General features: G+C 41.5%; 1 protein-coding gene across 2 annotated transcripts in view; it reads left to right on the forward strand.

Moving 5' to 3' along the window:
- ARL15 (ARF like GTPase 15) overlaps positions 1-13010 on the forward strand; it is a 452441-nt gene that overhangs the window by 124003 nt on the left and 315428 nt on the right. For both annotated transcript variants that reach the window (XM_017854295.1, XM_017854294.1), the window contains exon 2: positions 12429-12573. In XM_017854295.1, the coding sequence (XP_017709784.1) occupies positions 12429-12573 (145 nt within the window). The remainder of the gene's footprint in view (positions 1-12428; positions 12574-13010) is intronic.

The raw sequence follows: 13010 nt of genomic DNA on the forward strand, positions 1-13010 counted from the left end.
TGTGGGTGCTGAAAGAGATCAGTTGACATCTAATAGGTGACCCCACATAGATCTGCCTTTATCTATGTGTTCAGCTTTTGCTCGTGAAGTTTGACAGTAGTCAGAAAGTGCCTCTTTAATAAAGCACACCTTTAAATAACTCTCACAGATTCATTCCAGCTTTTCAAGTGAGAAGATGACTTGAACTCCCACTGCTGCCAGCTCAGCTGTGGATCTGAAATATCCAGCTGTGCCCTCTCTGCCTCTCTCATCACCAATAACAGACTTTGCAATCAGAACCTGTCTGGCACGTGTGCTGATGTGTGAGGCGAGATAGCATTTCGCTCACTGTATTGGCTTCTCTGCGCTAGACCATAGTAAACATTTGTCTTTGTCAGCAGTTAAAGCAATGTGACTTGAGGATGTACAGGGATTACGGACACTTCTGCTCTGTTATGCTTTTGTCTAGGTCTACATAGAAATTTATATTCAAAGAGAGTTGATTTAACTGGTAGGATAGACCAGTAATCCTTGAAAGTGTGTTTTTAGGGGTTTTCACCTTTAGGGGAAGAAAAAAATCCAACGATTGTCCCACTATATGTCATACTATGACCTTTTAATTGTTGTTATTATTGCAAACCAAAAGGACTGCCTGTATGTCATTAGCCACCATTAGGATTGGCATATCATATCAGATCTTTGACCAAATTGATGTTAAAATAAGGCCAAACCCTGAATCATCTTTAATTATCTACTGCGAGAAGAATCCCTAATGTGTGGTCATAAAAATAAGTTTTCTTTGGGAAAACACTATTGTAAGTGAAAAATCTAATATTAGCACTCATGATGATAATAACACCTCTTGATTATTGAGTACTGTGCTGAGCATTTTATATACCGTACCTTATTTGCTACTCCCAGCAATCCTGTGAGATGATCCCTATTTTCTAGATTAGCTGTCAGTGAAGTAAGTTGTCCTAATTGCCATAGGGTTTGATTTCAGGCTTGTCTAACTATGCTTTTAATCATAGCCACGTACATCACTGAGGAGCACATCCGGCCACGTGGCTTGGTCAGACACTCATGGTCCAAAGTTGAATTAAAAGTAGCGCCTACATTCAAGTGCTCTAAGTCCAGTGGGGGAAGATGAATGACAAATCAACTGTACTTGACAGAATGATGAGTGTTATGACAGTGAAATAGAAAAGGTACTCAGGGAGTTTGGAGAAGGTCATCTAAATCAGTCTGAGAGTCACAGAAGTTGTCTTGCAAGAAATAATCATTGAGCTGAATTTTGAAGGATAACTAAGAGCCAGCCAGAGGAAAATACTGAGGAAGGATGTATAAGCAGAGGGTCAGCCCCTTTGCTGACATAGAGCAGGAAAGAGAATGGATCAGAAACTGCATGAAGGTGCATATGATTGCCTTGAGGGCCATGTATATGGTGGGAAAAATAATGATTAATATTATTATCAAGTTTTGTGTGTCAAACCATGTTTTAGCTGTTATAGACGTTATTTCACGTGGTCTGCATAACAACTATTGGATGCCAGAAATGAAGGCAAAGGTCAGATCATAAAGCTCCTTGTCTGTACTTTATCCCAACAGCTGTGGGTGGCTATAGAAAGGTTTTTTTTTTTTTTTTTTTTTGAGGCGGAGTCTCGTTCTGTCGCCCGGACTGGAGTGCAGTGGCCGGATCTCAGCTCACTGCAAGCTCCGCCTCCCGGGTTTACCCCATTCTCCTGCCTCAGCCTCCCGAGTAGCTGGGACTACAGGCGCCCACCACCTCGCCCGGCTAGTTTTGTATTTTAGTAGAGACGGGGTTTCACCGTGTTAGCCAGGATGGTCTCGATCTCCTGACCTCGTGATCCGCCCGTCTCGGCCTCCCAAAGTGCTGGGATTACAGGCTTGAGCCACCGCGCCCGGCCAAAGGTTTTAAGTCAGGGGAAAAACATAGTATTCTGGAGACTGAATTGAAGTAGGATAAGACCTGAGCTAATGACACCAGTTAGGAGAAAAGATAGTGTGGTTATCCAAAGGACTGTGGTGATGTCCTGAACAAAGAAAGGCACTGGGGTCTGGGAGGAATGGGGAAATAATAGAGGCAAAGTTGGACAGATCCGTAGGAACTAGTGACTAGTAGAATATGTGGGAATGAGCTCCATCTTTATGGAGCCTAAAAGATTGTTAAGTGAAGAATAGAATAGGATTTCCACTTTTAGGGATTACAAGAAAAATGATTTTGGTTTGTTTTCCTTTTTTTATTTTTTTGTTAGAAGCCTTTCTAGCTTCAGTTCCAAAAGCACAAAGAATGGAAAGAATCTACTTCATTGAGATCTTTCCTCCTAGGAATTTTTGTGGTGATATTTAAATCCAATTGAAGGTCTACTTATGGAACCTAGCACTCTCTCGCTCTCTCTCTCTGTCTTTTTTTTTTAAGACAGTGTTATTGTTCCCTAGGCTGGAGTGCAGTGGCACAATCATAGCTCCCTGCAGCCTTGAACTCCTGGGCTCAAGCAATCCTCCTGCCTCACCCTCCCCAGGATCTGGGACTACAGGTGCACACCATCACACTTGGCTAATTTTAAAATTTTTCTTTTGAAGAGATGGAGTCTCGCTATGTTGATCAGGATGGTTTCGAACTCCTGGCCTCAAGTGATCATCCTCCCTTGACCTCCCAAAGTGCTGGGATTACCAGCATGAGCCACTGTGCCCGGCCACCTAGCTCCTTTTAAATGTTTCCATGTCCTGACCCTTCTCAAGTGTATAAAATATAGAAAATGCCCTTGGTAAGGAATGTTAAAAGTGTTTGTGTATTTTTATGCCCTACTTCCTGTTTAGAAATGTTCTGTTCAGGTAATCACCAAAAAAAGAGATTTGCTGTAAAATGCATTAGTTTCTCATTCACTTTCCTTTAAACTGTATTACTTTGCTCTTTAGGAAAAAGTAGTACATGGTCTGAAACTGACCTAGGTGTGAGGCCCCAATTTGGAGATGTTTGTGAATGTGGCATATAAAGCTTAGGTCTCATTACAGACATTCATGCCTGGGTATTTTATTGCTGGTTTTATTGCATAATTCTGTTATTATAAAAACTGATTTTTTCCCATCAAGCCATTCCAATATAAGAATTAGATTTTTTTAAAAGAAACATTTTTTTTTTTACTTAGTATCCTTTCCTAGTAAAAGAAAAAAAATCCTATTCCTCTGATCTATTTCCAGTGTGAGAAGATGTGAAATTATGCATACCTGGGAATTATATGAGAATCTTGACTTCATTTCTTTAAATCTAATCATCAGATACATGCCCTAACTTTTAAAACTTCCCTTTTTGGTTCATTTTGAATTCCACATACCAAGACTCTTGAAAGCCACTGATCAGGGATGACTGATGCAGACTGGGAGCCACGTGGGCCCCAGGTCTGGTTCAGCGCAGCGGCACTCTCTTCCATTCAAAGTCTCAGATGTCTGCCCCTCTGCAAAGCCGCGAGGCCAATGTCTATAGCTGCTAAGCATGAAATCCCCTGCTTCTGTTTGTTTCTTTTGTTGCCACGAGTTAATAGGGACAGAGACAGGAGACAGCCCAGAACAAAGCAGAAATAATGGAGTATTTCACCCCAAAAAGGAATGTGGATTGAGAAATACAAAGGGGAAGGCAAAGACAGACTTAGTGTCCTGAGGCAGTGTGATGTATTGGCCAGAAGCCTCAGCCCTGGGACAATTCCAGTCCAAAGCCTTCATCTGTGTGCTCCCAGCAGCCCACATGGCTGAAAGGTTTGACCCACCTTCTGTAAAAACAATTTGTTGTTTTTTTTCCCACTAGGGTCTAAAGGATGACAGGATTTCCACCTCAAAACATAGGTTGCTCTTGGAACATGGAGAAGTCTTCTGTCTGGCAGCCAGGGGCCTCTTCACAGCACTCCCTTGCCCTGTTTATTATTTCTCTTGCTATAGATGCCATTTTGAACTTGTTTGCAAGAACCAGTAGTCACCCTAAGACATCGAAGCATATTTGATTTTTGTTTCTCTTCTTACAACTAGAAAGATAGGATTAGCTGAGAGATTGCATGCTCATTATAGACCTTCTCCTTCACATGCCTTTCTGCATAACCCAGTTTATTCATATATTTTCTCCTATACTCTCCTCCAACATATTTTATCTAGTATTTGCTTATTTATTTTACTTTATTGAGATATAATTTATATACACATATATTTTAAGGTATAATTTATATATGCATATAATTTGAGGCTGTTTCAAAAGAGATTTTTTTCCTTACTGCTATGCTTAGGATTGGAAATCTCTGCAGCTCACATGGGCTTCTCTTTTTTTTCTTTTTTCTTTTTTCTCAAGACAGTCTCGCTGTGTCGCCCAGGCTGGAGAGCAGTGGCATGATCTCATCTCACTGCAACCTTAGTCCCTCAGGTTTAAGCAATTCTCCTGCCTCGGCCTCCTAAGTAGCTGGGACTACAGGCACATACCACCACGCCTGGCTACTTTTTGTATTTTTAGTAGAGACAGGGTCTCACCACGTTGGTCAAGCTGGTCTTGAACTCCTGACCTCAAATGATCCACCTACCTTGGCCTCCCAAAGTGCAGGGATTACGGGCGTGAGCCACTGCACCTGACTGGCTTCTCTTAATACATAAGTTTTGTCCTTTCCAGAGGACAATAAAGGGTTAAATGAAAGAAGCAAACAGTGTGAAAGAGAGAAGCCAGCAGGACTTTGGTACCCCCTTTTCTTCCATCCCAGTCAGTCTCCTCTCCTCTTCCTCCCGTGCTCTCTAATTCAGCAGGGCAAGAACCTTAGTGATGCTATTTCTCACCCAACTCCTCTAACTCCAAGACAGCTGCAGGCCCCTTTTGCCTGGAATGAGAGATACTTTAGCCATAAACCTGCTGGTATAAGTAAAGAAGCAATACAAAGACTTGTATCTTTGCCTTCCTTTGCCCGGTGTTTTTCTCTTCAGTTACACAGGCAAACTTACTTAAAGCACTCTTTCACTCCCTCAAAAGAACAGAACACCCCACTTCTGATGCTCTAATCCCTGACTTGAGGGCATGAACCAGGGCTCTGGAGCGGAATAACCCTGGCTCAAACCCTAGCTCTGCCATGAACCTCAGCTCTGCCACTTAATAGCTCTCTGGTACATTTTCTTATCTCTGTGTTGCCCTCTATCTAAACAGAATGGATCTAAAGTTTCCTGTGCGTGACATGCCCTCAGAAATTAGAGGCTTATCGTTGCAGAAGTTTGGAAAACAGCTCAGGAGCCAGACTGCCAGGGTTTGAATCCTGTTCCACATAGGCAAGTTACTTAACTTCTTTGAGCCTCAGTTTCCTCCCTTTAAATTGAAATCATATAGCACTTTTTAGGGAATGGATACATTAATACCCGTAAGTCACTTATATCTGGTGTTCAATATGGTTTTATTTTTAATTTATGAGGATACCTGTCCCCAGTGTCTCCTACAGAGCTCAAGCAGCTCTGACAAATCCTGTAACATATTTTGTAGCGTGTTGTATTTTGTATGGGGTTTGCATTTTCAAAAGACAGAGCCATATCTGACAGTTACTAACCTGGAAAATATTTTGTTCTAAATCAAGTCATTTTAGATATTTAAGCACTTCTTAATGTTTTACTCATTGAACAATGCTTAGTGTTAGAAAACACGTCTAGAAATTGACTTATTTTTAGAAGCTTTTTTTTTCTTCATTATGAAAGTTGGAGAAGGGTCAGAATGAATAGCTGCCTCTTTTTGGTTTGGAAGCCAACTATGTGAGAAATATATCCACTTAAAATTATGGGTGATTTTTCTCTTCCCTTTAGGTACCAACTCATGGATGTTTTGTTAATCTAACAAGTATTTATTGAGTGCAGTGCTTGGCCCCACCCTTGGGCCACATAGAAAAAGACCTGGTGAGCCGTCATAGGAGAGCTTGTGTTTCTGTCTGGCGAGACCAGTATTGAAATGAGAAGGAAACAGTGTGGGGCTTGGGTAGTGTGGCTGTGGGGAGGTCCCGAAGCCGACTGAAGAAAAGTTTCCAGCAACTATACAGAGCTTCAATCAAATTGAAATCATGCTCAGAATAAAATCATGTATTCATGATGAAAAACAGAGCATCAATTGAAACAAATGCCATGTCCCAAAGGGCTGGGAATTTAGCGAAACAGGATGGTAGGAAATACTGGCAATGCAGGGGCCAGTGCCAAAGTGGGAGGATTTTGAGCTAGATTCTCATCTATATTTGAGCTAGATTCTCATCATATTTGTAGAACGACTTTGCTGCTCTGTTTTGGTGCCTGGCCACCCCTTGGTAGCTGTAAAATTAAGCTTTTTGAACCTATAATAGGACCAAGAATGGATATGCCTTTGCGTCTATGTGCATATTTCTATCAGCCAGTGAATCTTAGAAAAGAATACATGTAGGATAGTATTAACTGTAGCGCTAGTGTGTGTACAGGACCAAGAAGTGGAAGAAAGGATTATTTCTCTCTGAGGAAATTGAAGACTTCTCAGAGGAGGTGCCCTTTAAACAGAACTTTGAGTAGGAGTTTGCCAAGTAGGAAAGTAGGGAGGAACTTTTATTCTGTGTGCACAAGAACAGGGTGGCATAGAAACATTAAGTGCTCAGATCATATGAAGGAATAGTGGTGATTTGGAGGGTAGCTGGAGTCATTAAGGTAGAAATATAGAGGAAAATGAAATGTACAATTAAATGCTTAATTAGTGCTTTGCAATGTTGACATGAGGGGTTATTCATCAAGTACCAATTGTGTACAGTGCTCTGCTAGACCTACCAAATGTCTGGCACTGTTCAGGAAATAAATACCTTCTTTCTGTTCCCAACACAAATTTTAAGATCATCTTGCTGTCTTAGTGCTAGGTCATCAGACTGAAATGCAAGTCCTTATTTTACTCTAGTAATTTTATTGTTTGCTTTCATTTCTTTCCAGTATTTGTAGTCACCTTCCTTTTTAAGCACATATTTCTAAGGGGTTTGCTTCTGCTTTTAAGCTAATCCATTATTTCAGCTGTTGATTATATGATTATATGATTTGTCCAAAGTCTACGATATAGTCAGTTATTACTGGTGATTCTGGTCTTTGCCCTCTCTCAAGACCTAGGCACACCGTTTCTTCAAATACAGCACTAGAAGTTTGTGGGTACACAGAATGGGGAAACATCCTGTGTCCTGACATAATATGGTGGATACACTGGGTTCTTTTAAAAAAGACCGAGTCATAACTGTCCCTGTGTGAAAAGGCCTGTGAGCTGAAGCAGTCTAGGCAATGGAGACCATGACCTTGATTGGTCCCCCAGAGGGTATACTTATATTCAGACTGGCTCTGTTCTCTATTTGCTGCTACCAGGGGATTGGGGACAGGTGGTGTGTGTTTAGTGTCTTGGGCTGAACTGGGATAGAATGGAGCATGTGGAGGCTGCTGTGGGCTATTGGAGGTACTACAGTCTGGGCTGTATATTGGGCGGCCAGGCCCTTGTCTAAGGAAGCTAACTATCACCTAAGATACCTTGGGAAAATGAACATCGTGATGAGCAGTTACTTACCTGTATGGTGCCTTTCTTAGTAGCATAATGTATTGCACCCAGGCCTCATAACATCCTCCTGAAGAAAGGAAGTGGCAGAGAGTGTTAAAACGTTACTGGTTAATCATGGGGAAACTGAAGCATGGATAGGTTTATGAGGCTTGAGCAGAGTTACACAATGCCTTAGTGTCTGGCCTGGGAATGAGGCCTGAGTTTGCCGCTTGCTGTCAGGGCTGCCGACAGCATTGTGTTTTGCATTGTACGCCAGTGAAAAGGGCTTACTCTTAACAATGCAAGAGCTGCTGTAGGAGACACATACAATGAACTTTGGTACAGTATAGTCTAGAGGCCAAAATGAGTAATTTTAAGTAAATTGACTATAGGATCCAAAGCTTCATTAAGTTTTAAAACAAAAAACAAATGAAAACTCTTTACAGTTTTAGGAACTGACTCAGAAAACATGACCATTCCTTCCCCATTGGAAGTAGCATACTCTTAAAAGTTTTATCTTGTTGACTCAAAATCTGACACTATTCCTGTTACCCATAGGATGATTTATTCAGTCATTTCAAATACATGTTGATTTCTAAGAGTCTGTGATTTATTTAGAAGATTTTGCCTTGTAATAACTATCAATGTAGCCTTTAAGTTCCATAGCCGTGGTTTTGTGGAGAGGCTTTTGTTTTATTCAGTTTTGGTTTGGGTTCTTATAGAACAACTGAAACTGCAGAGCCTGGACTTTGAGAAAGAGCTTGGGGAGGTGCAGGGGGAGATGTCACGTTGGATGTCTTTATGACATTCAGTTATATGATTGAAACCATGGGACTGGAGATGACATCACTGGTGAGAATATAAAAAGGGAAGAGAAGCTGGACTCAGTGGCTCACGCCTGTAATCTCAGCACTTTGGGAAACTGAGGTGAGTGGATCGCCTGAGCTCAGGAGTTGGAGACCAGCCTGAGCAACATGGTGAAACCCCATCTCTACAAATACAAAAATTAGCTGGGTGTGGTGGTGCACACTTGTAATCCCAGCTACTTGGGAGGCTGAGGTGGGAGGATTGCTTGAGCCTGGGATTTGGAGGTTACAGTGAGTGGAGATTACCCCACTGCACTCCAGCCTGGGCGACAGAGAGAGATCGTCTTGAGAAAGAGAAGAGAAGGCTGGGCATGGTGGCTCACGCCTGTAATCCCAGCACTTTAGGAGGCTGAGGTGGGTGGATCCCCTGAGGTCGGGAGTTTGAGACCAGCCTGGCCAACATGGTGAAACCCCATCTCTACTAAAAATACAAAAATTAGCCAGGCGTCGTGGCACATACCTGTAATCCCAGCTACTCAGGAAGCTGAGGCATGAGAATCAGTTGAACCCGGGAGGTGGAGGTTGCTGTGAGCTGAGATTGTGCCATTGCCCTCCAGCCCAGGCACCGGTCAACAAGAGCAAAACTCCATCTGGAAAAAAAAAAAAAAAAAAAGAGAGAAGAGAAAAGACAGTGGAGTAGAATATCACTGCTATCATTGTGAAATCATCTTTTATGTCAGAAGTGCCTTAGGTGATCTAGAATAAACAGATGAAATAGAATGGAGTTGGCTACAAAGTTTTTATACTCTGGAGTTTTAAAAAGAACATGAAGATGAAATTCTGGAGTGTTTGGCAAAAATATGAGTGATAATGACATGAATAATTTAAGCAGGATGCTCTAGCAATCAGTCACATACAGTTTCATGCAATATTTAAGATTTATGATAGTCAGGCCAGCCCTCCTCCAGGAGATAGTCCAGAGGAAGGAGCTGAGTGAGAATGAGGGCCTCTAGAGCAGGAATGGGATCTCTCCTCCTTGAACCCCAAACAAGACCAAAGCAGCCCAATAAAAGAAACTCTGTGACTAGTTTTATTTTTTGTCCTAATTGAATGTGGAAGACCTTTTCTAAGTCTGAACAGCTGCTAGCCAGTGGCCATCTTTGAGGGAATAGATACATACATAAATAAACCTATCTCTGAGAAAAACTCTCATGCTGAGTCTGGGAGACAGACTTTATAAAAAAGCTTGTAAAAGTCAGACAGTATCAGCCAGCCTTCATATGAATCCACGACGCGATGTGTTGGCGTCTAGAATGCTCTTAGTGGTTATGGTCATTAATCTTGTGGGAGAGGGTGTGCTGGAACTAAAGGAAGGACAGAGAAAAACACCTCATAGGATGAAGACAGACTGAAATAAGTAGGACTCCTCAGGCTTGAAAAGACTGAGAGGAAATACAATTAGCGTGAATAAACCCACGAAGAATATGGGTCATGGAATTGTTTGCCAGAAGCAGGCAGAACCTCTTGAAAATGGAGGAAAAGTGAATCTAGGACAAAAAGAAGCTCTAATTTACCAAGAAAGTTGATCCTGTACACCAAAACCACTATTTAGGGAACTAGGCTAACTAATGGCATTGAAGTGAAGTGAAAAAGTCCAGGGTTTCTTATTTTGACATTATTTTCTTGAAGCGTGGAGGGCCCAGAGAGCATAGATCAAGCATCCTATTAGTCTCTATGTTTTCTTTTTCCTTTGCTTAGGTAAAATTTAAGTGTCGTTCATTCTTCATTCAACAATTATCTGCTGAGGGTAGATTCTATGCCATGTTCTCTGCTAGACACTGGGGGTACTGAGATGAAGGGGGACAGACATGGTTCTTACAGGCTGGTGATTAGTAAGAAACTACAATCGTCTGTGTAATGAATTTACAAAAGCCCTGTAGAGCTTGACGTGAATTGCTAACACAATCTTAGGATTGGAGGAGACTGCCCTGATGACTGGATGATTAAGTTGAGACCTAAAATTGATGAAGTGTTGGCTAAGTCCAGAATAGGGGAAAGAGGAAACCGCATATTAGATGCCTCAATTGAGGTAAGAGAGGTAATGGCTGGAGGATCTAGGGGAGTGAAGGCAATGCGACTTGTGAGTTTGGCTGGAGCATATCATGGAGTGTGGGGTAGACCATGGTAAGGGTTTGGGCTGGAGAGCTGGGCAAATCACTGGGATGACTTAAGCACGTATGGTCAGATTTTCTGTTTATAAGCAATCCAGTGGCTGCAGTGTGGAGAATAGGGGGCACAAGCGCAAATATACTGGACCTAGTGGGAGGATATTGATGTTGTCCAGGTGATGATGGCCTGGGCTGGACAGAAGTGGACAGATCCTAGAGCTACTTCAAAGGTCATATGAACTGGATTTGTTGATTAGATGTGAGAAATGAGGGAGAGAGATAATCAAGCTTCATTTACGAGAGTATGACAGCCAATTAGGATTCAGATTTTATCTGAGTGAGATGAATCAACAGACTTTTTTATAGGTCTCTTCTCTCATGATCTCCAGATGACCCAGAGGTGAGTAGATCTGCCTTCTTTCCTCCCTGTTTCCCCCTTTCCCTCTTTCTCTCATGAATCATTCAGGGTCTAAATGTTTCAGGCTCTATAAGCTGGCACGTCGTTATCCCCTATGGATAAGTAGAAAGATCAAAAGCTGCACGAATGATACCCTGTCTCCCAAATCCTCTTGGCTGACTTTCTTTCTTTCTTTCCTTTCTTTCCTTTGTTTCTTTCCTTTCTTTCCTTTCTTTTTCTGAGATGGAGTCTCACTCTTGTTGCCCATGCTGGAGTTCAGTGGTGTGACCTTGGCTCACTGCAACCTCTGCCACCCAGATTCAAGTGATTCTCCTGCCTCAGTCCCCTGAGTAGCTGGGATTACAGGCACCTGCCACCATGCCTGGCTAATTTTTTTTTTTTTTTTTTTTTTTTTTTTTTTTGTATTTTTAGTACAGACACGGTTTCACCATATTGGCCAGACTGGTCCCAAAGTGCTGGGATTATAGGCGTGAGCCACCGTGCCTGGCCCAGATTCCCTTGTCTTTAACTCTTACAGAGCAAACAGGTTTGTGTAGTGCACAAACTATACTACAGTTCATAGTACCCTGGTTGGTTGACCTGAAATAGAATTTAACAAAGGCCAGAAAGGCAATGGTATGTACAGAGACTCTATTTAATGATTTTAAAAATCTTTGTATTTTGAAATAATATCAGTGGTAAGACCAGAACAAGGAATTTTCCTCTATTCTCTTCACTGAGCATCACTAGTCATTAATATTTTGCCATGTTGACTTTATCACTCTCCTCACCAGATAAAGATGGAGCTGGAGATTTAGAATTTTTCTGAGCCAGTTAATTGTGGACATCAAGACCCTTCACCTCTAAATACTTAGAGGTATTATAAATAATTAGAATATTTTCTCAGAACAATGATTTTTCTTACATAACCACAGTACATTGATTAAATTCAGGAAATTTAACCTTATACAGTACTCTTATCTAATATGCAGTCTATATTCAGTGTTCACTTATTGTCTCAATAATGTCATTTATGGCTTTTTTCTTTTCCTTTTTGATCTAGGATCTAGTCCAAGATGTATTGCATTTTTATTATGTCTTTTTAGTCTTCTTTAACGTGGAACAGTTCCTCAGTCCTTCTTTGACTTTTAAGACATTGGTATTTTGGAGGAGAACAGCCCAGTTGCCTTATGGAATACTCCTTAGATTGGCTTTATCTGATTTCCTCATGCTTAGATTCAGATTGTGTGGTTTTGGCAGGAAAGCTGTGGGATGATGTCATGCTTTTTGCAGTGCACCTGCCATAGCAGGAAGGCAGCCATGAAGTAGAAAAACATTTCATAACTAAGGATGTTAACTTTGATCACTTGGCTAGAGTGGTGTCTCTAGGTTTCACTGTTCTAAAGTTACCATTTTCTTCCTTATAGGTAATAGTTTATTCAATTACTTTTTAATACTTAGTCAGTCATTTTAAATGTGACTAAGGTTTATTTCCACACTCTCATTTAAAGGAACATTTTCCCCCCTTCTTTTGGCAGTGTTTTAGAGCACTTTGCTGCAAGGGACCGCCACCTGCACGACCAGAATATGACCTGGTTTGCATAGGCCTCACAGGCTCTGGCAAAACCAGTCTGTTGTCCAAACTCTGCAGTGAAAGCCCCGAGAACGTCGTGTCGACCACAGGTGGGTACTGTACTGGGGTTCTGTCTCTTCTTCTTTCTCATCCCAAGATGTCCTGGTTTCCTGTGCAATTTACGTGGTTCCTCCCTCCCTTCTACTTATAGTGTAATGCTTTAGTCAGTTTATTAATTTTAAACACTATCTCTTTTTCAAAAAAGATTTGAAATGGATTTAATAGCATTAAACTGCTGTATCCTGTATCCCTCTAGCAGGTCATTTCAGTGGCACTAAATAAATGAAGCTTGGGAAAATATTAATACAAATGAATCCTGAAATCTGGAACGCTGATATATGACAAAATGGATTCATCTTGGGTCCGTGGAGTACTTTCCTTCCTTGAAGTGTCACTCCAGCCTATGTTTCTTGGCCACACACTCCCTGAACAGTAAACTGATGTAGTCTGAATCTTCTTCCCTCGTCATTTTTCACCTGGAGGAAAG

This window comes from Rhinopithecus bieti, unplaced genomic scaffold (genome assembly GCF_001698545.2).
Source record: "Rhinopithecus bieti isolate Rb0 unplaced genomic scaffold, ASM169854v2 scaffold_37881, whole genome shotgun sequence".
Lineage (NCBI taxonomy): Eukaryota > Metazoa > Chordata > Mammalia > Primates > Cercopithecidae > Rhinopithecus > Rhinopithecus bieti.